At 44.4% G+C, this 25,476-nt stretch overlaps 2 protein-coding genes across 7 annotated transcripts in view; one reads left to right on the top strand and one right to left on the bottom strand.

Moving 5' to 3' along the window:
• Positions 1–20,001, top strand: part of SUMF1 (sulfatase modifying factor 1) — a 45,139-nt gene extending 25,138 nt beyond the window's left edge. Inside the window, exons 4-9 of one of the 6 annotated variants that reach the window (XM_035901397.1) lie at positions 1,756–1,838; positions 3,617–3,739; positions 4,456–4,570; positions 5,517–5,630; positions 15,225–15,284; positions 18,118–19,999. In XM_035901397.1, coding sequence (XP_035757290.1) covers positions 1,756–1,838; positions 3,617–3,739; positions 4,456–4,570; positions 5,517–5,630; positions 15,225–15,284; positions 18,118–18,318 — 696 coding nt within the window. In that variant the 3' untranslated portion in view covers positions 18,319–19,999. Of the gene's footprint in view, positions 1–1,755; positions 1,839–3,616; positions 3,740–4,455; positions 4,571–5,516; positions 5,631–5,914; positions 6,001–6,587; positions 7,199–15,224; positions 15,285–18,103 lie in introns of those variants that run through there. The other 5 variants (XM_009645991.2, XM_035901401.1, XM_035901398.1 and 2 more) reach the window with 5 other exon arrangements.
• A 1,598-nt stretch (positions 20,002–21,599) lies between these two features.
• Positions 21,600–25,476, bottom strand: part of LOC104132668 (histone-lysine N-methyltransferase SETMAR) — a 125,423-nt gene continuing 121,546 nt past the window's right edge. The window contains exon 2 of the mRNA XM_009645992.2: positions 21,600–23,871. Coding sequence (XP_009644287.1) covers positions 23,074–23,871 — 798 coding nt within the window. The 3' untranslated portion in view covers positions 21,600–23,073. The remainder of the gene's footprint in view (positions 23,872–25,476) is intronic.

Genomic DNA, 25,476 nt, shown 5'->3' on the forward strand with positions numbered 1-25,476 from the left:
TTCAAATGAGGGCTCTGATGTGTAATTTGGACCAGAGTTCTTTCTTAGCAGCTTATGTTTGTCATAGATAATTTTCTCACACACACATGTAATTACGTGTTAAATGCTCATCACTGCTGAAGGATGCAGCTTCCTCCTAGAAGCTGCTGTTAAAATCGTTTGACCAGGCTGATGCTCTGCCTCCCGAGTACCAGCTTTCAGTGACTGACTTTTGGACTTTTCTGTGAAGGCTTTGGTGAGTTAGAGGATAACACTCATGGCACAATTCCTACCTGTGTGTATAATGCTTCAGAGTTGGTTTAGAAGCACGATGAAGAGAAATGAATATTCTGCTTTTTCCCTTTGCCGCCTCTAGAGCAGAGAAAGCTGTGGGGCAGCAGGGGGGGCAGAAGCTGCTGAAGCTTGTGCTGTAGGACAATATTAGAACAGCAGCTGGACCTCCCAGGTCTAGGGCTAACCAGCTGGTAGATTTAACTCCTAAAGCATTGGAGTCTTATTTACTTTGATTTTTGTTCATTATGGAAATGATCTCTGTAATAGGAGTCTTGTGGAAGCAAGCACTCAGGCTGCTGGAATAAACCCACTATTGATGGTTAGCGTAAGTGTTCTTTTTTGCCTCAATTTTCTGAAAGGCCCCATTATTAAGATAAGTATTTCTAAGTGAATATGAATCAGAATAGAATAGTTAAACGTGCTGTGCACTGACCTTCTCAGCTTTGAAGTATGCGTAATAGAAGAAATCCTCAATGAATGTATTCCAGGAATAATTCCTTGGCATTGCAGAACCAAATTTGAGACTTTTGCTTAGAGAGAAGTACTCGATGTCTGCACTGTTAGAGTATTTTCTCTGCTTGACGTTGCTCACCAAACCAACTGGAAAAAAATAATAAAAGGCTTCGCTTCTGTGGCTCTTCTGTCTCCACCTTCTGGAAGCTGATAGCAAATAATTTAGTATCGGCTTACTGAGTTAATTAACTGGAAAGCAAATGTGTTTCAAGATGTGTGTTTTGACCCTAGTTAAGGGGTGTCATCAGCATTTTGGTTTAGGTATTTCAAAACACTGAGTCTAGGGAGCAAATAATTGGGATCAAAGTTCTCTTTAAGCCCCAACTGTCTTTTTTTTTTTTTTTTTTTTTTTTTTTTTAAATGATCTCTGCAGAATGTGTCAGACTGAAGTCAGCCAGGAGATGTGCTGGTTTTACTGTACTAGGGGCATACTGTTCTAATGGAATCGAGTAAAACTAACGTTCCAGGTGACCGCTTCCATCCATTACAATCTGAATGTTCTCAGCATGCATTCTCTGAGGTGAAGAGTTATAACCTAGAATTTCTGAGAATTTCTGAGGGGACAGCACAGGTAGCGTGCTGAAGGCTGTGCCTTCAAAGAGAATAAACTGCCTTGTATCAGACCTGGAGGTGAGAAAATGTGGGAGGGGAGGAGGGACAGCCAGAGGGCAGCGCTTGAGAAAAGTACGCTCAGGACTTGGTCTCCCTCTCTCTCTCTCCCCTGTTTTTTGGGTGTTTGGGTATTTTCTTTGTGCTGTTCCATCCCTTGGGCTATTCCCTGGCCAGCAGTATTGTAATGTGGATCAAATGATCATCTTGGTTTGTTAGAATAATAGGTCAGCTGGCTGCAGGCAGAGCCATGAGCCCTGAGTGAAAGCTTTGCAGCCTGTTGTCCCATGGTGGTTTTCCACAACAGCCTTTAGCTGGGGATTGAAGTCGTCTTCCCTGGCCGTTCTTGTCCCTTTTCAGGTTGCAGCAGCTCCCTGGTGGTTGCCTGTGAAGGGAGCCAACTGGAAGCATCCCGAGGGTCCTGACTCTACTATCTCCAACAGGTAAGCCACAAATGGCCATTCAGTTATAATACACAGTGCTTGTAAATACACTGGTAAACTTGCACCCTGGATGGAGGTGCAAGGCGGGGGGGTGTTAATTAATCATCTGCCTGCTGCTGCTTCTGTGACTATTTTCACACTAGTTTGCTGCAGTGGTTTTACGGTCAATGGCGTAGTGGTATTTCGAAAAGGTCCATAAGCACTTTCCACCCAAGGGGAAAGAGACCGTACTGAAATGTGCTTCAGTGTGTTTTCTATTCATGTTTGTATATCAGCAGTGAAACAGAGTAGGTCTTTAGAGGATCAGCAACTTTAGACCCTTGAGTGCAGATCTGGTTTTGGAGAAGAAGGCTAAACACTCACTGCGTGCATACTCTAGGAGTCCAGTAGTGTGTCCTCTGTCTGGGATTTGGAGGTCTGTCTCTCTGGCAGCAGATGACTGAAGAGCTTTGTGCTTTTTTTTTACTTTATTCTGACTTTGTAGGCTGACTCTTGTGGAAAATCAGTTATGACTGTTATCTAGAAGCTCTAAATGCTGTGGAAAACCGTATTTTTCCTTAGCCTATAGTTAGTGCTGTGCTTTGCTAGCATGAGCCCTGAAACTTGATGAATGTCTTTATATGATCTCTGTTTCAGTTCAGAAGTGGAATTCATTTTATGCCTAGAAAATCAAAAGGCTTCATTATTTTCAGGTGCTTTTTATGGATACTGCAGAACAAGCCCTGGATTGCACGTGTTGAAAGGCATTGTTCAGTTGTGTGTTACTGCATGCTTACTTGGATGGTCTTCATTTGAGACCTCTTACACTGCAACTTTCTCTCGCTTGGCTGCTGTTGATGAAGTTGGCACTAGCTGCCTCAACTAGTTAAAGTTTCAAAACTGCTGTGTGAAATAAAGTCAGACTCTCTAGCCTAGATCTAGTAGACGCTGGCATGTTTTTGAGTCCTCTAAGGACAGGGTTATGTTAGCGTAACATCATCTGATGGCTGAACTGCTTAGTAACAAGTCCATTGTCTGTTCTCCAAGGGCAATGAAAGAATTATCTGAGGCAAAAATAGAGATAATATCAGGAGGCGTTGTTAGGGGGAGACAGATAAATTTAGGTCACAGTCCGCAGAAGAGAGCTGGAAACCCGCCATGTAAATCTAGTCTTGTAGAAGTATGGTGCAAGCCCAGCCTAGCGCAACTGCTGGTGAGCTTGCCACATGGAGGGAGCCTCATGGACCGATGGGCATATGCTGGCTCATTAAATGAGGTGGGAAAGACAGTTAACAGGATGTCCTCGGTTATCTGTCTTCTGGACCAGTACTCTTGGCTCTTGAAGTATCTTGTCTATTAGAGCCTTGGATGAGGAGGATCCTTGTGACGAGAATGACTGGGCGTTGGTCCTGTCGTCTTCTGGGATTGTAAGGGCAATCCTGGAACCAAACCAAAGGAAAGATGGGAGCCTTTGTGTAAACTACAGATGTCTTTGTGAACTGTACAGGGCTGTTCATAAAAGCATGATCAGACAAACAGAACTTAATTTTTACCTCTTCCTTAGTTTTGTCTGCTGGCTGCGCTTGACATGTAGCATCTACCAGCAGCTTGCTGTCTGCCTGCACTTTTACAGGGAAGAAGCTATGTTATCTGACACCTTGTCCAGTCACTGAACTGTGAAATTCTTCACACCCCTTTGGGGCCATCTCTTTAAAGAGTTTCATGAAGTGCTTGTGCTGTATGGCTGTGAGATTGCCTGGTCCTGCTGATGATCTCATCCTATTTATTTTGTTCCCCAGAATGGATCATCCAGTTCTTCATGTCTCCTGGAATGATGCTGTGGCATTCTGCACCTGGGCAGGGAAACGATTGCCAACTGAGGCTGAATGGGAATACGGCTGTCGAGGGGGCCTTGAAAATAGGTACCTGTCACAAATGTGTCCCTGATAAATGTTTAAACCTGGTATTTACAAGCTAGGGAAGAGTTGTGTGGGTTTTCATTACCCTTGATGTCTTTCCTGTGTGGTGTGCACATCTGTGGTAGATCTAACACTGACTTACTCTGAACAGATTCCTTTAGGTAAGTGAATTTCCCTAAATAACTAACTGGTGTATTGTAATCTGAACTCTATAATGGGAGGAGAATGCAGAGAGCCCAAGAGGAGGAGATATGACAAAATGCCAGGACACAGGGCTGCTGCTATTGCAGGAGAGGAGAGGTGTAGTGAAGAACCTTAGTGCCAGGGCCAAAAGAGTTGCAAAAGAGCTCGAGAAGTAAATAACTACGTCGCTGTGCAGCAATTGTAGGGCCACTGGATCTGCCCCTTATCCGACTGTGGGCTCAGGGGGGAGGGGAAGACCAGGTGAATTAACAGCTTTGTCTTCTCCATCTTGTGTCCTGGACTGCTCGCTGCACCGGGCAGTGCAAGTGCTGCCTTTCCCTCCTCCATTTGGGAATTGTCCTCGTAGAACCCTTAGCTCTCCTTGAAAACCTGCTAGAAGTTGGTACAAACAGAACTGGAATGCAAACAGTTCTCCAGGGTAAGGTGGGGAGGAAGGTGCCTGTGCGGTGTGTCTCATTTTTTTATTAAAAAAGAAAAGTGTTTGACCACTGTCCTTCTTGTATGTCTTTGGATAGGCTTTTCCCCTGGGGCAACAAGCTTCAGCCAAAAGGTCAACATTATGCCAATATCTGGCAGGGAGTGTTCCCAACGAATAACACTGCAGAAGATGGATACAAAGGAACTGCGCCTGTAAGTGTCTCACGGTGAATTAATTGCATGGAAATGACCTTCATCTTCCTAAAATGGAGGTCTGTGTTCAACACAATGAACCGTGGCTGTTTTCCATTCCTGCGCCCTTTCGCCTTTAGATTTGTAAGCTTACCGTATATTTCACTGCAGGCCTGAGGATTAAAGGGACGCTTTCTAAAAACGAATTGAAAAGTAAAGATTACTTTCATTTCAGCTTTCAGTTCCTCTTGAACTGACCTCTTCTCCCCCTTTCCAGTCAGCTTCTAGTCAGATGCTGAAATACTTTCTGCCTGCACTTTTGACATTGCAGTCTCTTCAACTCTCACTTTTTGGGTAGTTGTTTCTGAGGCACAAAAATCATGCAATAGTTTAGAAGAAATGAAACTTCCCTTTCTGGAAAGGTTGAGTCTGTCTAGTGCGGCAAACACTGAAGTGGAATTTTAAAGGCAAACAAGAGTGTGAATGAATTAGCAAATGGTAGTTGAAGTAAGTCCAAAAAGTTTCATCAGTAGAGAAGTCTGTATATGCGTGAGTTGACAACCCTTGCTGTTCTTTGATGGGAGGGGGAATCTGGAAGCTGTAAGCATGGGCATGGAGGTCGGATCACTGATCCGATGTGCAGGTCTATGTGTTGGTCAAACAGGGCCTCTCTTTAGAGGCTCAGTTTCCAAAACCGACGTGAAGACGCTATGTGCCATAGTGGAAATGTGGTGCTGAGAACATAGAGGATGATAACAGTTCATTCTTTCATTCTGTTTTATTTAAATGGAGTATGTAAAAGTGTTATAGTTCTGCACGACTAATTTGGTGTCTGCTTTTGAGATATGAAGGCGGCAGCTCCTGGTAAAGGCAAATGCCCCTTCAGCAGCCTGGTCTTCAGGATTAAAAACCTTATTTCATGTCCAGTGGTTTACAGAACCGGCATTTGGTCCCATATCTTGTCTAGGTCACTGCGTTTCCTCCCAATGGATATGGCTTGTACAACATTGTAGGAAATGCCTGGGAATGGACGTCTGACTGGTGGGCTGTTCGTCATTCAACAGATGAAGTTCACAACCCTGTAAGTACTTTATTGGCATCGCATGAAGTAAGGAATTCCCTCTGGCTACTCTGATCTGGTTACTGGTTGAAAACCTCCTGTTCTTTGCTTCTCTCTGGGGTGGGATGGGCTGTGTTCTGGTGATTTAGGAAGGATCACACCACAAGCCATCAGCACTGGAATTCCAATGCTGTAGTGATTTTTTTTTTTTTTTTTTTTTTTTGTTGGAAAGGCCCCCTGTATGCACTGGATTCCCAAGGCTTTAGGTTTTTTTTTTTTTTTTTTTTTTTTTTTTTGTTGGACAGGCCCCCACAACCGGGTAGCAGCTGAATGCTTCCAAACTGCCATCATATGACATAAATCAAGAATTTGCCAATGCAGTGGAATTACTTTCAAAAATAGGAAGGTTTTTTCTTGGTGTTGCTACAAGCTGTACTATTTTTTTCCCCCCAGATAGAGAACAAACCATCATGAGTTATCTTTACAGCTTCTTCTAGCTTGTTTAAAACTCAACATGTAATAAAGCTGAAGTTTATGGGGAGAAGTAGCTTACCAGGCTTTGAGAGGTTAATTTTTGGTTTTCTTTGTGGCAGGCAGAGAAAGAGGTCCTGCAGGGTAAGCTCTGTATGTGGGGCTTCTTGTGCAGTATCTCAGCAGATTCATGTTCTAGTGTTACATCTCCTCTCTCATTTATCCAGGGTGGCTAAACCTGAGAAATGCACTGCTCTGCTCTCACAGAGCCTGTTTTGTTCAGACACATTTATCTGTAATCAGAAAATCAATTAAACCCCACGGAGCAGGAGCTCTCTGTTTGCAGGATTTGAGTATCCCCGTGCTGTGGTGCCTTTTGATACGTGCAGTCTGTCTTTGGCGTGCCAGATGTAATTGGAGGCCTTTCTGGGAAGTAGCTTGAGGAACTTGGTAAACTTTTTTGGTGTTCTGCACATTGCAGAGGTTGATGTTCTGCTGTTCTTCCAGGAGGATGTGTCTAGCAAGAGCAGTCGGACTCATCTTGGGGTCTGATTGCTCTAGATCTGTACGAGCAGTTCCATCACACTGGTGGAGCATCTGGAGGCCTCTTAACCTGTACCAGTCACACTGCCCCGTTCCAAGTTCCCTGTATCCCAGTAAGATATCACAGGTCTCCCTAGCGACTTTGGCTGTGTCGGGCAGTGCGCTGCGTACACCCTCGCAGGTAACTGAAATGCTTGGGACTGCAGCTTTTTTCTTGCTTCATTTAAAATAGGATGAACTATTCTCTAATTTTTGTGGGTAGGCAGTTTTAGTGGCCTAGCAATGGCTAAAGAACCTCCTCTTCCTCTGGGACCTTGGCCACGTTGTATCTCCAGCTACTACCTCTCTCACGTACCGCACAAATTCATGTGATGCGATTTGAGTAGTTCGCAGTAGGCAAAGTTTTCTGCTGGTTTCTGTAATTCAGCAGTAATGGAAAGCTGTAGTGCATGAGTTGTCTCTTGAATGTATAAACGTACCTGTCTGTCTCCAGCATCGACTCGTGGCTCGCATGCGTGTACAGCTGAAACTTATATAGAATTTAAGCTTAGCGTTCAGACTGAGTCTTTAGAATTTAGTTTCCGTACTGATCGATTAGGAAAGAAACATCTGCTGTCTTGCAGCTCTGTTTCCATTCTGGTGGGCGTTTTATACGTGACTAAGGAACAATTTTTTTTTTTTTTTGTACCTTATGAATGGAAACAAGGCCAGTTTGAGAGCAGCATTTCTCAAGCTGAGGTGCTGAGTAGCTAGCAGACTGTGAGTTTGGGTGAAAGTGAAGAACAATAAAACTAACAAACTGTCCCGTGTCAGAGCAGGTGAGCGTTGGTTTGGTTGGAGCCTGGTAAGTCAGGGTAGGGGCAGGAGAGTGGGCAAGGCTGAGCTCCCCATTCCAGACTGTGTTTGTACCAGGAAACTTCTGCTTTACCCTCTGGGTGCTGGGGCTCCACCTCAGTGCCTGGAACCGGCGCGCCGTGACCTGCATCCGCTGCCTTGATTGGGGCGGGGAAGGACCCCTTGCCCACCCACAGCCCTTCGGAGGCAAACGGCGTCTGTCTCCCTGGGAAGGAACGCAAGGCTGGCAGTTCCTAGAGTGTCACAACTGTCCCCGGTGGTCTTCCCTCTTTCTCAGTCTGGCACCTACTTCAGTTTTGGCCGCTTGTTTGTATGGTGACCTCTCGGGGCAGGGAGAAGCTCACAGCTCTCTAGAAGTCGCCTTGCCTAGCAAGAAGTGGCAACACTGGGGAGCAAAAAATAGAGCACCTAGGCCGAGGCTGGAGAATAAAACCACTTTGGATGCTGTGTATATATAGAACTTCTATACCTTGGGTCTGGTGCACCTAGGTGTGTTCTAGAGTGTTTGGTTTTGGCTGTAGGCTAGCGTAAGGTAGTGTGCATTATTTGTTTAAACAAATCTCTCTCAAAGGCTCTATGTCATTGCTGGTAAAGTCTTAAAGCTTTTTTGCATGTAAGATGGCTTTTGTAGGTGGAAGGCACGAAACAACTAATTTCTGTGGGAGTTACTGTGGTGGTAATGGGAGGAACCTCCAGGAGTCTTCATCCAAACGGTAGCTCTCAGCTAATGCATTCCCTGCCATTGGTGGTGGTTCACTTCATCTTCTTTTGTTTTATGAAGACAAATAGATTTCTCTGCCTTCCCAACTTGTCCACGTTGCACAAAACCCAGCTAGTTAGAATTGGGTTTGCTGAACTACAGCTGCTCTGGTATGGTGCTTGGGGGGGAGGAATCTTTTTCTGAACTGTTGCAGTGGTGCCCCTTCATTAGACTGACCTACTGAAACGAGCCACTTCTGCGTTTGTAATGTCAATGCAGCCGTGCTTGGGGGTTGAGTCACGGCGATGGTGAGCAACAAATGTCCTGTGACTCCCACTCTCCGTTAAGTGGCTATGAGTTTGCTTAGGTTTTTAAATTCGGCACATTTTGCAGATGCTTCAGAAAGTTTGTACAAGTTGGCTGTTTAACAAGGGTGCTTTTGGGGTTTTTTTGCAGTTGGAAACTAATTGTCAGAATCTGGTGGCTGAGGCAGAGCACTTCAAAGTGAATTCCAAAGGGTTTTTCTGATTGAACGGATAAAGAAACTGAATCTCATAATGTGAAAAGGTGTCCCGAAATAGCCAGGCTGCGGTATCTTCTGAGACATTAAAAATGATTAGCACCACATCTATCAGAGCCAATCTCCTCAGTCTCTCCAGAGTACAAGTCAGCGTAACCTATATATAGGATGTGCTCTTTCTGCCTGGAAGACCAGGAATTCTTCTAGAGGGTCAGAGCTTAGTGCAAGTTTTTTAACTTATTTAGCTTAACATCTGAAATCTTCAAAGCAGTTTTCTAGTACCAGAGAGACTTTGGGGGTGCTGTGGATTGGTTACAAGGGATGTATGGAATTTTGCACACATTCTTTTTTTTTTTTTCTGTAATTGATTGGCTTGCATTCACAAATATTTACAAGAGCAAAAATAAACCGGGACACCTGAAAGTGCTTTGTAAGTTGTTTGCTACTTTCTAAGGTATTAGATTTAAATTATGCTCTAACAGTGGGACAAACAGTGTTCTTCCTCGCCCTTGCCAGGTGTAGGACCTGTGCAGGTAAGTACTGAAGCCAAATAAGCAAACTTGAAAGATTTATATGCAGCTCACGGAGTATATAGGATGCAGGGCTTGGTACCGCGTCCTTGAAATAAGCTGTGAAGCGCCAGGCACGCTGGATGCTCTTGGCAATAGTGGGGGCTTGGGGCTGCAGCCAGACCTTCCCTTGGTGAAAGGCACCACAGTACATGAGGGATGTCACTGCTAAGAGCAGAGCGTTCGTATCACTGGAGATTTGCTTGTATGGACCTTTCTGTAAGAATTTAATTAGGCACTTCTACAACTGAACGTCTCCTCAGCTATTCTAGTCCAGACACTTATTTGTGAAGTAGCAGTGGCTTGTTTAAAACGTAAGGAGCAAGCGGCCTTTAGATTGAATTCCACTTCTCATCCGGCTGTGGGGTGAGCTGCAAGTGTCGCTGTTGGGTTTTGACCGAAGCCAGCGGCGGTCTCCCTGCTGTGCAAGCCCACGGGATCAGGGAGAGGAGGGTGCTGCGCGGAGGCTAGCTGCGAAAGCAAGTAAACAGGATTTTTTTTTTTTTTGGAGAGGTTTTAAGTAACAAATTGTATGTGGTGAAAGACCTTACTTCTCATCTGGAACACAGTGAGGTGTCCCTCCGTTTCGTGTGAGCTAACGGGCTTGCTGCTCTCCCAGGAAAAAAGTGGGAAGCATCCAAGCCAGTAACATTTGTGTAGTGCAGCAGGGTAGCCCAGTGGAAATCTCCTCTTTCCGGAATCCCGAGTAAGCCAGACCTAACATAGCTGTCTGTGGGAAAACTTTTACACAGGGAGATGGAAATCGCTTCTAAGTTTTCTGACTTTTGGGTGCAATAGCGTCTCTCAGTGGTGACCTGCTCTCCTAAGTGCCCTCACCTCTCGGCACGGTTCCCGTCTCTATTCTGCCTTTGCGAACCACTAAAAGCCTTTCTGAGCTGAACTTTGTCAGGCATTTGGCACCCTACATCCAGGCTGTTACCTACCGTGGCTGGTTTCCAGTACACATGGTGCATCCTGGGGGTACTTGTTAAGGGGTTCTAAGCTTTGGTAATTGAATGCACAAGCACTTGTAATTATGCGATCAGACTGCAACATGTCTGTTAGAATGTTTTACTACAAAATAAACTTGCCAATGTACAGTAAACTCTGTTGTTTAAATCTGGGATCAAAGTCTGGACAGCTCTGGCTCTCAACATACGGGCAGCAAATGTCCTTCCCCTCCAGTACCAGGTGGCTTCTCCAGGTAACAGCATAAACCAATATTGTTTGATGGAACAAAAACTTGTTTGTTTTAATCAAATGTGACCTTAATGGCCATGCTCTGATTAGTTTTTATTATGGGTAAGCACAATCAAAGCATGTTTGCTTTATCGATAAGGAAGATCCAAGTGTGAGCAAATACTAACACTGCAGGCTCTCTCCTGGTTCTAATTGTAAGAAATACGTGCTAGTGAGCTGTAACGCTGTCTGGGCAAAGCTAGGCAGTGTTTGTAGGCTCTTCCCTTGCCAAGTATGTTAAATGCATGCGTCATTCTAGCAAAGCTATTGACTGGGGGCCTTGGCGTTTCAGGGTACCGTACCTGTAGTTCTGTGGAAGACAAAGCAGTGACATTTCGGGGGTTTGGCTGTTTTGTTTTTTTCAATATTCTCTATGCAGCCAGTGCTCGGACAGAAATGAGTTTACATTTCTGCATCTGCAGGTGTAAGGACTGCTAATGTTATTTGTAAAACAAGAGAAACTTGCAGTGCTGTAGGTAGGAGAAAGACCACCCAAAGAAAGGACATGTGTGGAACGCTCGTGTACAGTGTCAGCAGCAGTGTGTCACTGGTAAGGACATCTAGCTCTTGACATCTTTTAAGAAATTGAAATCTCTTATTCCAGTTTGTCTGTAGGGACTCGGCTTCTTCCAGTCCTGGCTGCAAACTGAGATGAAGGGTCTTTGGTTTGGGTAACAGAGATGGTTCACGTTATAGGTAGACCAAGGAGCTGCAGCCAAAAATCATTCAACGTTGTATGCTAAGAAAATAGAGTCCAGGGGCTTCTTCAGTAAGGCCGGGGTAGAGGAAGGAATATGGGCGTAAGACATGAGGCAGTACAGGGGAAGGGCAGCTGCTTGCCCTGAGCTTTACCATGGTGGCCAAGCTGTGAACTTACTGGGAGCTGCAGTAAAGGGCTCCCGAAGCAAAGGAACGCACATGTGGCCCTGGGCTGCTGACAGATCCCTTGGGGGGGCTTGGAAGTCCTCAGTCGGGGGGCTTGGAAGCCCTCAGTCTGTAGCACTAAGGAGGGGGCTTGCTCAGGATGCAAAAGCAAACCCTTAGCAAAGGGAAGTGCCATGCTTGATGCCAACACCACGCTCTCCTTGGGTAGACAAACGTGTGATACAGAAAAATGTAAATGGGGATGCTCATCGGTCCGGAATAGGATATCTTTTTTTCACTTAGGTTTGGTTGGTTCCAGATCAGCTCACATGGCTTTGGGGACCTTGGTGATACGTGGTTCCACTTACAGAGAAGCTGAGCTACGTATGAATGAAAGCATAATGGCTGCCTGCCGTGTCCAACGTTGCGGTTCTAGTTTTAACTCCACAGTAGCCTTCAGATGAGGAGGGTTTGTTAGCTGGGTTTTTAACATGAGGAAGGAGAACTGAATTCACTGTGCCCTACCTCAGAGGATCTGCGGCTCTTTTAACCTCCCTTAATTTGATTTGATGCAGTCACGAGCTGAGACAGGTATCAGCCTGGTTGGTCTCTTGCATGCAGCCTCTTGCACGTTTGATTTCGTACAGATGTAAGCAGCTGGATACGACTATAGGGAAATCTGGTGATCCCAACCCGCTTTTAGCTTTCCCTTTGCTAAACTGCAGAGCAAGACAGGGAGATATCAACAGCAAGAGAATTAAACGTAGCCTGTGGGCAGTTGTCAAACAGGCAGTGATTGTTTCTCCAACTAATGTCCAGGGATTTTCTGCTTTTCCAAGAACTTTGCCAGTTGTTTTATGATAAGCTCTTTACCTTCAGTGATTTGAAAGAATCGCCGATCGAGAGGGTAATGTTTTCTAATGGAACAGATTATTGGAGCATACTAGATCAGATTTGTGCAGGTGGTAAAGTGTTTCAGTGCTGTAATCCTGCTTCAGAGGCTGGGGCCATGCAATTTAACTTGGGTGTTTGTTACCAAATCCCTCTTGATGCTCAATTTTTGCCTGGCAGAAGATATTTGTAATTAATAAAAAGAGCTTATGCAGTTGCCACTTCCTTTGGTTCACGTGCTGCTTCAGTCTGTGCTTCAGCAATTCTACGGGGATAGCACACAGTAGTCTTGCAGCTGGGCAATAAACCTCCTAAAGCTGAATTAGCGTGCTCCTCTTCGTCTGTAGAAGCTACTTTGGAGCCAATAGCCAAGGTCGCTGCCCTGCATTTGCATTACCGTTTTAATGGGAAATCCTGCTCGACAGCCCCATTGTTCCCTGTTTTGTCTCGTTCTTGTGTTGCTTTTTTTTTTTTAGGTCAGTTTTATTCTGGCTGGCTCTGCCCCAGCTTCCCTTAAAATGAGATTAACAGGCCCTTGAGTTGATTGTGCTTGTTAGTGGCTTAGCTTGGAGTGGGGCTCTGTGCTTCTACATGCAAGTCTTGTGAAGATGGTTTCCAGGGGCCTTGGAACGGAGCAAGCCTGTCTGTGGAGGAGCACCCTGACTCGGAAATGAGCGGACACTGCCTGTGGGTGCGGTTTTCCTTGAGTATTTGTAGGGTATTAAACGCAGCAGTAGGCCAACTCTTTCTTTTTTTTTGGTCTTTTTGCCTAGCTCATATATAAAACTTTTCAATAAATGTGAAAGTGCTGAAGTTTCAGTACAGTAAGCTTTTGGTACAAAGGCTCTCAAAGCTTCTGTAGCACCGGCATCAACTTTCAGGGTTCTCTTACAGTCCCCAGGATTTATATTCAGTGTTCCAATTGCCTTGTGAAGCTCGAGAAGAATCAACATCGCGGGTAATGCAGGAGCTGGGTGGGACGATGATATGCCCTGATACGGCGCAGGACAGCGCGGTGACCAGGTGCAACCCAGCTGGTCAAATCAGGGGACACTGAGGAGAGCCGGAGTGGTGTCATTCCCTGCGAAATCCCCTCCTCAGGAACCTGCTTCTTAAAGGGAAATTATTCCTGGGTTCAGGAGATGCTACCAAAGTGACACTTTTCTTTAGTCCCTGCACTTGTATGGGTGAAGGTGGTGTCCCTGAGGCTCTGCAGGAAACACGGCACCCTCCAGGCACTTCCAGGGTAAATGGCTGGCTGCCGGACAGGAGGAGACAGAATAATTGCCAGAATTTTTTTCAGCAGTTGTCTGTTTTCAACCCATTATGGTACTCTTTTATGGTACTGTTTTGTATCATTTACCTACTCTGGAGCAATGAATTCTTTTTTCCTACCTGCTAAAACCTGGGCTGATGACTTTCTTGAAACCTATATTAATTGGTAAAGGGAACAGTCTTAGCAGAAAATGCAGGGATTTGGAGAACATCATGGCTTCTTCTTTTCTTCATTTATTCCACAAATTCTTCTGATAAGGTTTTGTCTAGAAATACAGACTTGATTTATATACCCTACCAACCAGTGAAGAAACAACAGCTTGTACCTAGAGTTAGGTGAAAAATTCTTTATTAGAGGCTCGTACATGATAAGAAAATGTTTTTGTTGCGTGCTACAGTCACCCGTACGGGAATAGGAATACAGCAGGTCTTACAGCTTGGAGAGGTTCTTAGTGGCAGTGCTAACCCCTGGGCTAGGCTTGCCAGTTAACTAATAAAGCACAACTTACCTTCTTGCTCTTGTTTGTCACTTCTAGAAGACAGATATTCTTGTGGCTCCTTCCTAAGAGTAGTCTCTCGATGCACGTGGAGTGCAGCAAGTGTGTAAGAATGCCTGGTGTCAGCAGGGGGAAGGTGAAGTCTCATGGCAATCTCCAAGTACTGGATGAGTGCAGCAGTAACTTTCACAGCTACAAGGGATGAAGTGGGAGAATTGCTCACCTGCGTAATAAATATGCATCAAAGCAAGCAACAGTGTGTTATCAAGGAAGGCCAGCTTTCTCCTTGAACTATTAGGCCATCCTTTGGAGCTGGAATTGAAAAAGAAGGGAGAAATAACCTCATTAAATCAATTGTAGGGCCAATTTCATAAGCACTTCAAATAAATCACATGCATTACGCCGTAAAGGTACACACAAGTACAAAATTGGTGCTCCCAAGTGCAGTGCTTTCTGCGGGGCTCTTTAGCTGTCACGATCCCACAGAATACCATGTTTAGTACGTAGTGACGGGGAGGGGATACAGACTGTCTTGCTGAATATATATATATATGGATAAATAACAAGGTTATTTCACTAACCTGCATTTCAGACTTGATTTTGGACTGGGAAGAGAATAAGCACCAAAGTTGGGGCACTGCAGCCCCTGATCTCAGCCTGCCACCAAACAGTGCAACTGCATTTAGAACAGTGGAAGTTCTCGGTGTTCCTTCTGAGGCTCAGGGCTTTTCATGGGGTTGTTTCATAGCAGTGGAACGGATGAGAATCGCAGATTTCGCTGCATGTGTGAAAACTTCCTAAGTCCTCATTAGGAAAAGTTTGAAATTACAGAAACGTACCCGTTTTCAAAGGTCAGTACTCACTCCTGACTGCCGCTGTGCTTTTCACAGCACGGCATCAGGCGCTCCACAGGAGCAAAGCAGGAGGCACTCTCGGCCAGTGGGCAGCAGCTCCAGTGGGAAGTATTTGCAGCAGCAGGGAGGGAGAACAATTACTCTTGCCTGTCTGCAAGTCTTTTACAACATAATTATTTTAAGCTGTCTGGTTCAGACAGGCGCAGCTGAAGTTTCTTTACTTTGAATATTTATGGTTGCTCCTTCCCCGTCTCCCTGTTCTTACAGCTTTTTACCTTTATGCTGTAACTGGCCAGTGCTCTTCCCTGATTGCTAACCAGTGTCCTCTCCTCCCCAGAAAGGGCCCCCATCGGGGACGGACAGAGTGAAGAAGGGTGGATCCTATATGTGCCATAAGGTAATGCGAGAGGGCCTCTGCTATTTTCATACTGATCTTTCCTCTGAAAGCTCCTCACTCGACAATGAAACGATCTCCTGACAGAGTTTCCTGGCAGCCTGGGTGCTTGTTAAGGGGCTTAATGCAATTTAGAGAAGAGCAATACCTAATGGTCTTAGGAATTCTTTTTGATGAGCTTGGAATGAAAACAAACTGCTTTACCCAGTGTGTTTTGGTTTAGATGTAGAAGTTAAAACTGATGTATGCCTCGAATGCTCTTTTCATTACAGTGCTTGAGGGATGCTTGCAAGAGTTGGCGAGTATGGAAGTGACTTTTTTCATTCTAAAAAATGACCCTTGATCCAGAAAGGATACCAGGTGTTTGCAGAAAGATTGCTGGGAGATGAATGTTTCAGCTTAGTTGAGAGCAGACTTGAAATTCTTTCTGAAAAGTCCAGTTACCACCGCAATGCAATAGCTGTTCAGCACACAAATCATGTTTTAAACTCTGTTCGTGCCACGCTGGAAAAAATGCTCATGGTAGATCTCCTTTTTCATTAAAGCTGTCCTGTTCTTTCAAAGCCTGCAGCTGGCAAATCAGTCTCATAATTAGATTAAACTTTCTACAGTGAGATCCCATTTTCTACACTGATTTCCTCCTTAGGTGAAATCAATGTCAGATGTTAATTAGCAGTTTTGATTAAATTAACACTGGAATAGACTCTGCAGTGATGAATAATGTGACCCATTTTAAAGACTTGTGAAGATTCTGGTCTGTCCTAGCCTCTTTTGTAGGTGATAAAACTAGGCTGCGCATCAAGACAAAAACCCCCACTGAATACTCTCAGTACAAGGGCTTGATTAGGTGCCTAAAATTTTATTCAGCCTAATCCATTCTCCTGCTGTTCTGCTCCTCCCAGCTGACAAAAGCTAAAGGTTGCACCTTTTTACATGTACACCTAGCAGCTACCTTTATTTTTAAAACAGTTCAGCCTCTAAATCTTATTGTTGAGGTTTAGGGTAGACCCCTGCCGTGCGATAGCAGCAGCTGCTCTTGGCTCTGGTGAGGAGCTGTGGGTTGGATCTCTGTAGGTGGAGATGGGCATCAGTGACCTGCTGCCTCTGCGGGGGTGGCTCATCCCCTGGTGACAGAGCCCTAAAGTTGCCACCGCCCTCGCGGTCACTCACACTGAACTGTTCAGTCGCTGCGCCCAAACTCCTGAAGGGATCTGGGTTTCAAGGAGAAAAACTGCCCTCTCCTCCCTGCTCTCCTCTGCCATTCTCCAAAAAAAAAAGGGGGGGGGGGGGGGGAGAGAAAGAAAGTGTTTCCTTTTTAACCCAACCATTCCACCAGTCTGGTTCGGAGCCTGACTACCTGTAGCTGAACCAGCTGGAATGAAAGTAGTGATTTTTTTTTTTTTTTTTTTTTTTTTTTTGTCAGAGGCCAGGAGCCTGTAGCGGGAGTCTAGGAGCAAAAGCCCAGAGCCAGACCTTATGAAGTAACAGCAAAATGGGGCAGAACTTGGATGGAATGTACTGGAGCTGCTACATAAACGCACGGTCTGCTGCCCCAGCACTTGATTAGCAAAATTACCAGTGTGGCTGTTCCCCTTCTGTGCTGTGATGGCTCACTGCTGCTGGGCAGCCTAACTTCGTGTAGCAAAGAGCTTAAATAGGTTAGTTCTGCAGTTTGGAAACCACTGTTCCTGATGTCAGATAATTGAGAATCTGTAGCACCAGGAATAGCACAGGTTTTCCTTTTTCCAAGGAGTTTAAGTATATTAGCGTGCACTGAGACATGGCCAAATCCATATAGCCAGGCAGCGTGCAAAACACGCTACAGAGCAGTGCCTGTGCCCTGCTGTAAAGGTGTCTGCCCCGGTCCTGTTTAGATGCATTTGGTTGTGTGTAAGTGAGCAGGCTTTCTCAAAATACCTCCTACAAAGCATCCTGCAGCAGTCCTCTTCTGAGTCTTTTAAGATGACATTTTTGATCTAAATGGTCTATTGAATATTAAATCCTACGAGCACAAGACAAACAACGCTGGGAATTGAAAGCGCAGAGAGATTTCCCAGCGGCACAACTGGATGAGTCTGATGGGTGTGAGGATGAGTCCTGTGAAGGGATCTCATGTCCCTTTCTCACTTAATGAAATGGCCACGATGGTTCCTCCTTTTGTTTTTCTGAGAGGCAGCTGCTGTGTGGTTGCAGCCCATTCTGGAAGAGGACAGTGTTCGGAGTTGTCTACTAGGAATACCTGAAAAGCAAGGGAATAATTTTATCAATGGCTTAATTTTAAATGTAAATGTTTTTATAGCCACCAGTCAAGATTATATCTTGATTATTAATACCCCTACAATGCTAGCCACAGGAATACTGGGACAGAGTTTGCCTCCAGTTATTCCTTTCTTCTTGATGCATCTCACTCAGTGAAATGGTTTTTGACGAGTGCCAGTACCTGTCCATCTCCAGTCATCCCTTGCACGCTGATACACAGATCGAGGCACCGAGATGCTTTCTTTTCCCCCGAGGAGCAGCAGAATGGTCACTTTAGCTTTTTCCAGGAGCAGGTTATATTATTAGTCGGCACTCGTGTTACCGGACACTTTACCATTCCAATTCCCTCTTGCATCCGCTGCCGCTGGTCTCTGTATACAGTGGGATTTCCCTTATTTCTGACACAGTGATTTTGATCTGTATTGGGCCATTGATCTTTCCAGCAGCGCTGAAAATGTTTTGCTATATTAACTTAACAAACCCTTGCCTAAGGAAGCACAAGCTGTGATTATCCTCTAAAGTTTTTGGTTTTTTTTATTTCCTTCCCCTGCCTCACTCTCCAGTCCTACTGCTACAGGTATCGCTGTGCAGCCCGGAGCCAAAACACTCCCGACAGCTCTGCTTCCAACCTGGGCTTCCGCTGTGCAGCAGACACCTTGCCGGAGCTGCCGTGACCAAGTGGGCTGTCGCACCGAGACCTGAAGGACTAAATTTCACCCAGGGAAGAAGAGATGTGTGGAAGTGTCACTTGCTGATGAGACAGAATAGAAAAATCTAGGGCTTAAACTTCCTGCTGGGGGAAAAAGATCCAATGTTGCTTGAAGAACGTTGCTTTGGGGAAGCTGGCCTTGGACTTCTATCCTGACCAAACTTTTTATCGGTGAATTCCGTTGGTTTTAGCGAGTATTCTGGAGTTAACTAGCACAAAACGGAGCAGAAAGATGACTATTGTGTTTTAAAAGCTCAATACCTCTGTTAGGAAAAAATCTTTATTAGTTTTATTTATGTATAGATTAAATTTCTACAGTCAAATCCAATAAGCAAGGACTTTATAAACTTCTGGGCAGCTTTAAAAGAGATTTGAAGCAGTGAAATTCTAGACAGCTTTAAAAGCAAATTGAAGGAGTAAAGAAGAGGCGAAGACCGGCAGGCAGACGGCTATCGACACAGGCAGTTAGTGCAGCCCTTGTGTTATGTTCCTGTTGCAGTGAAAATTGGGTCTGGAAATGTGCTTTTTCTGGTGAGATACTTGCTTCTCTTTACAAAGTGCCTTCTGCAACTGAGGGGCAATAATCCTCAGGGTGGTGATGATTAGAGACGATGTACATATTTGAATAAAATTTCAAGCATTTCTGTATGCTGAAGACCTTTATTGATGGAAAACCACTGGCAATTTCCTTTGAATTTCTCTTGGACATGGTGTAGGCTGATTTGGGGGACTTGCAAATTGCACAAATGGCATCATTAGAAACTGAGGCTAACAAATGATTCCACGTGAGTAAGAGATCATTAAAGTGAAAAGATGGCAGATGTAACGGTGAGCCCTAATGCCTAACAAGGTAAATTTTGAAACTGTTGTTTTATTAAAAAAAAAAAACAAACCTTAAAAAATACCATTTAAAAGGAGAGGAATTTTAGCTAGGAAGAAGGGAAATGGGAATGACAAGAGCTACCTCATTTTGGGATCTGAATTCCAGGCCTTTCTGGTATCTGCTCTTACTTCTGTGCCAGGCAACTGCTTGCTCCAAGTGGAGGTGGAACAAGAAAACAAGCACGGCCTCTGCAGCGAGCTCCGCTCCAGAAGGGCCGCCCTTCGGCGCCTGTCGCTGCCCTCCACCAGGCCTCTCGGCTGCCTGTGTGTAGAGCGGGGACTGAACCTGGCCGTCTCGTCAGCTGCTCTGGGACCCAGTGGTGAAAAATGTGGCAGATTAACACATTTTTGCAACGATGCTGGTCTTTCCCAGCATTGTCTTTTCTGCAGTAAGGCAGGTTTGGGGTTAATGCAAATCCTTCACTTGCCAGCTCCTTCTCCACTCAAGTGTTTCATGTTGAAAGGAAGATACGGGAGAAGATCTGAGGTGCCCTTCAACACCCAGCACGCAGTGGGGGTAGAGGGTAATTCTAGCCAGCAAAAAATGGTTCCAGAACACACCACTATGACTTGGTGCTCACATAAGCATGATAAAAGCTGTGGTAGGTAAATATTTTGTGTAGTAACGACTGCCTTACCAGCATTAAATGTTTCATTAAAATCTATGCATTAAAAATACCTACTTTACTAAGAGTAATGGGAAAAGATCTTATCTGTTTCTATCCTTCTGCCACAAGAAGGAATAGCCTTTATAAAAGGCTTTGCCTAGACCTGGTTTTGGTTTTTATTCTGGAAACAATACCTGATAAAAATACGTGCACAATTCTATACATGGGAAAATTCTTATGACTTTATTTAAATAAACAGCTTCATGATGGCTCACCATCAGGTGTATGTCAGTCAATACTCCTTGTGCTGCGGGTGGCACGTGGACGAAAGCCTTCCTGGTCTTCTGTGGAGATGGGGGAACATGTCCCATCTACACCCCTTTTGTCTGGGTAATGGTTGCTGCATTTTATTACAAGATCTTTCATTAAACATCCTTGAATTAATCTGATCAGATTTCAATGTGAAAGTAAACCCCCAAGCTTGAGTGAGTATTGAATACTGAAATAGTGATAGTCATTACTGCACTTAGAGAGTAGGAAGGAGGGAGCATTCCAGCGAGCTCAGTCTTTTGAGCCGTTTGGATCCGTTGTGAAAGAGCATGCTGAACTGTGAAGTGGTAGCCTGGGACTCTGAAGCTGAAAAGAACCTGAAGGAAAAAGTGAAGAGAAATGCAGCAGGTAGAAACAAGGGTCTATTTTCCTTTTTATAGTCCCTTGCAAGAGGAATTTTTTTTAGTAGGATTTTGCTCCACACCCCCAGGCAGCTGTAGTGCTATGGCACAGCAGAGTATAAAGCACACGCTACGTGGAACAAGACCATTAACAATTGCCACCATGGTTTAGAACGTGGTGACAACCTATTATTTTGTGTTCTTGCAAGGCCTTTAATGTGTCTGGCTGTTTGCAACAGCACAACGCGCTCTCATTGTTCGTGTGGTGGAAGTTTGTTCTAACCAGGTAATTGATATTCCTTTCACTTGTTTGAAGTGGCATCAGCTGGCTGGGACTGAAAGGGTAGGATTGAACAGAGACGGAAGGCTCGGCTGCGTTCTCTGGTTTAAGGCTGGTGATGCAAGGACTAGATATTGCTAATGCTGTTTGGGGGTTTGTGTTTTGGGGTTTGTTGTTTTTGGGTTTTTTTTTTTTTGAATCTACACTTCCTTAACTACTCAAAATCACGCCAAGTACATATTCATAACAGGAAGCCAGCAAACAGCGCTGTCATCTTGAAAACCCATCTAATCTTGAGGAATAGGAATACAGCTAGGAATAAAACTAGTCCTGAAACTTTTTCCAAGAGGAAAAGAGGAAGGAGATTGGATCATCTGCTCCCAGCCCTCCAGTCCTGCAGGCTAAAAGTGGCTGGCACCATGCCCTTTGGGGGAAGAAAAGCAGGTAAGCCTCTGAGCAGGATGAGAGACCTTGCAACCTAAGCTGTGCTCTGGTCTCCCGCGCAGCGTGCATTCCCCGTTATGGGATCTGGATAACTTCTGTAGAAGCAGGCACCCTTAATCGGGCAAGGGATAAAGTTGATGGCCACTCGGCTTGTAAATTACTTGTGACAAGCAGCTGAAATCCTTTGGAAACTTTCTGTATTGACCGAAGTGACACTTAATGATTAGCCTGAAGAACCACGTGGTAATCTTTATCTTAAACTAAAACCACAGCCATATTAAATCTCAACAGTGGTTCTTTATAATGGAAGCATGAAGGTATATATGAAATGGGGAAAAGCTAACACTGAAGTTTATCTAGGAAGCATAGGTAAACACTAAGATTTTGTTTAGTAAATAGCAAAATAAGAGCAGCAAAACATCCTTTATCCCTCGTCAGTATCAGGTTAATCTTTCAGGTCTAAATCAAAGCTGTCTTTTTTTATTAAAAAAACCAAAAAGTTGCTGATGGCCTGCAGAACAGCAGATCCCCCCGAGATGCGCTACCTTGTATGCGTATGTTTTGTCAAAGTTTGTGAATACAGTTAAAAAGATCAAACTGTAGAGAGCAAATAACCCAGGGGTTTATGCTGCTGCTGGAGCACCGTGACACAAGTGTAAAAAGCAGCACTGTTAAGTTTATCTGTCTTGTGTATCAAAGTCGGGGGAAATTCAAAACAAGCCTGTTCGAAGCTTCCTTAATTTGGTCGTTCTAGAAAGGAAGTGAAGTAACATGCAGATGCAGAACGCGCCCCATCTACCTGGTAAGCTCTCCCGTGTACCCCTGGCGCACGGAGACGCTCGGTAAGGCAGCATGTGCTTGTTAGAGCTGTGCAAGAAGGATGAAAAGAGGCAACAACCTCCTCCCTCTGCTGGGAAAGGACAGGCCTTGCTTAATACTTTGGCTCTGTAAGAACAGTGAAAACAAACCAGTTAGTAGCTGAAAGGAATGCTCGCAGATCTGCCAGCTGCTCCACAACACAAAGCCACACATTTGTTGTTGTTCAGATGTACTTTTCTGTTTCCAACTTTAATCCATTTCAGAAGTCAGAATAGCAGCATCATACTGGTTTAGGCTGCAGAGTCTGAATTTGCTTCCTGAGCGTGCAATAACAGTGCTGGAAAGGAACATGGACATGCTGCTTGCTGTTATTGCAGAGATCGTACTGGATGAGCCTCGATAGATGCGATTTAGAAAGACAGGATGATTGTACTTCTCAGAGCCTGCAGTACTGCACCTTTTACACAGAAGCTAAATGGCAATGAAGCTGAACTAGTCACTTAAAACCATATTTTGGCATGCAGGTAGATGTGACGGAATGGAAAACAGGGGTGGACACACAGCATTCAGGCTGATCTTTGTGGGCATGTTTTTTACATCAGTAATAATTACTTATGTTTTGTGGAGCAAAAAATTTATAGCAAGTAATTTTAAAAAAATAAATTATTTTAATGGAATTTAAGAAACCTAATGCCCTTCTTGCAAATGTCAACATTCCTTAGTCTCCTTCTGCTGTGTAATTTTCAGGGACATTTCTCATTATCACATGTCCTTTCTGTGTACCAATGTTTAAGTTCATTCCTTCTCAAAGGAACAGACTGAGAGAGGTGCTTTATCATACAGCAAGCTGTCAGAAGAAATCAAGAAAAAAACCACCAGGCCTGGCTTAGTAACTGGTTTTGGAACATCTTGAAGCTCCAGTGCTCCCTCACATCACACCATCCACCCTGAAAACAGTCTCTGGGATGTTGCATGAAGTTATTCTCAAAATCTTGTCTTCTAGCTGTTACTCAAACCCACATGTACTTCCTTGGTGGAATACAAGATCAGAGGGTTTTTTAACTGCAACTTAACTGCTAGAGAAAATGGTATTTGCTAGGTATGCTTAGGGGCTGAAAAGCTATGGAGAGCTCCGTGAACCAGTGTCCGATGTGGAAAAGAGGGAGCTGTCCCAAGGTAAGAAGGACGCACATGTGGGGGAACCACAGTAGCAAGGTTTTCTTAATCCGTTATCTTCCTCTGAAGATTTGTGCTCTCTACTAGTTACTGGTAAATTATGGAATCTTCCAGAATAGTCATATGAAAGTTCCTCTCCAGGAGAAATATCAGTAGCTGCAAAAAGTGCCAGTTTAGGCACCATTGAGTCAACTCGAACTGGCACCATAAATAAATTTGGTTCACAAGAGTGATTCAGGAATCTGCCTATGTTACCAATGTACGTTGGGTCAACAAAGGTCTCCATTACCTGACCGCTATGGAGGTGCTCCCTCACCACTATAATATAGTTCGAGTCCTTTGACGTCTGGGCCTGAATTCTTCTACGTGCCTCATTAAAGCCTAAAACTTCACCAGCATATTCACAAACGAATCTTCCTTTAGCTATGAATTCCAGAGTGCGAAGACCCCACCCTTTCTTCTCAGTCTTGAATACCTCGAGTCTGAATTGCAAACCCCTCTGAACAACCCTGTTTTGACAGGATTCACCACACTGGCACAGGGCATTGCATTCAAAAACAGGCCTGGCGTACTCCTCCTCTTTGCCTGTAGGCCTGAGGCACAAACTGTTGTAATTTTCACCACGGCAAAGGCACGAGCACACGTGAACCACGCAGGAGCTGGTAAGACAAGAACATCCTGGAAAGGTGATTTCGGTAGGGTCAATGTCTCCGTCTGCTCCAGGCACGTTGTCTGGGCTATACTGTGAAGAGAACAACAGTCAAACCCTTGTCACATTCAATGCTTCTTTCCACAGAGGCTATTGAATTTTTAAGTCTGTGGCTGGCAACGGCTGATCTCTGAATGGGGGGAGCTGAAATCACAAACACTTCTTTTGCCTGTAAACCTCTTCTAGCTGTAAGTCTAGCTTTTCTAAAATGTTTCTAAGAATGCAAATCAGATATTCCACATAGACTGAAAAAGAATCAATAGTCGGCTCGTGACTGAATTTCTCAAAATAGTGTACCAGCCAGAAAAAAAAAATTCTTAGCAGGAAAATATGTCAGCTATTTGGATCTAGTTTACTAGAGAAATTTTTATTTATAGAAGTAGCAAAGAATCTTTAAAGTAACTTCCCCCCCTTCAAAATGCTCGATAAGCCACCTGTGATGTTAGTTGATAGCTGTTTTAAGTTACAGAATTGCAAATGCCCATTTCTGTTAAAAATGAAGATACTTTCAGTTTATCTCTTCAAAATGTTGTATTTCAAACCTTCTAATTCTGTTACAAAGTGATGACAGTGTTGCACTAGCACACCTCTACAGATTTAGAAAAAAAGCTGAGCTACTCTACCATCAGGGTAAAACTTGAGAGAGGATTTGCTTCACCCTGAATTGTCTGTGGGAACAGATGCGGTTCTGTTCAAACAACCCAAGCTGAAAATCAGGTTCTCAGAATTACACTAATGCCCCCAGCAGGTGAATGATTGTAGCACTATGAACTGTTGCAAAATAAAAGATGACAGAAGTGTTGCTGGATTTGAAAATCAAAATATAAAGCCAGCTCCATGTGTATTTTTACTTTCTTCTCAGCATTCAGCCTGCAAAGCTTTATTTGGAAACCTGGAGTATGTGTTATTACTAAATACTACATTTCACAGTAGCTTAAGTCTGGTAGCTTCTGGGTGTTAGGAAACATGCCAGTTCATTCAGAATTTTCTTTTTTTCATTAACATCAGCTTTCTCAGTCATTTGACTCTACGCAAAACTAAGTTTAACAGTCCCTGATGTGTTCCCATCTTCTCCCATTCACCGCGTACAACTATTTCCGCAAAATACCAGCACACCATGCAATTTAGGAAGATTAGGGTCTATTTAGTATTACATCTTTATTTTTTTTCCCCAGGCTTCTTAGAAGCTTCTTCATTCCGTTTTCTAATATCACTGAAGCAAACTCCAAGGCAATACGGTGTACTTCCAGCAAATGCCTTTGGAACTTCCTACAAGCGATACAGGGGACAGCAGAAACTGGGCGACACCTTGAGAAAGCATGAAAAAAGCTTGAAGTATCGTCCTATATGTCTAGACTACACCTTTCCTTGTAGCCCACTTCAGGCGGTTGTGTGGCGGGAAGCGCCTCCCAGGTTTTTACTCCCTGCCTAGCTTCAGCCTAGCCCTGCAGCGCCACGGCTTTATTCCTCCTAAAAGGTGACGTCTTAACCGCGCAATTAAAATCTACAAAATACCACGTATCGGGAGAAAAAGAAAATAAAATGTATATACTGTTAACTGAAGCGCAGGGCGAAGGAAGAGCACTCGAGGAGCCCGGTACCGGGGGGCTGGTGGCGGAGGGGTACCGAGCCCGCAGG

Source organism: Egretta garzetta, unplaced genomic scaffold (genome assembly GCF_000687185.1).
Source record: "Egretta garzetta isolate BGI_Z169 unplaced genomic scaffold, ASM68718v1 scaffold228, whole genome shotgun sequence".
NCBI classification, from domain to species: domain Eukaryota; kingdom Metazoa; phylum Chordata; class Aves; order Pelecaniformes; family Ardeidae; genus Egretta; species Egretta garzetta.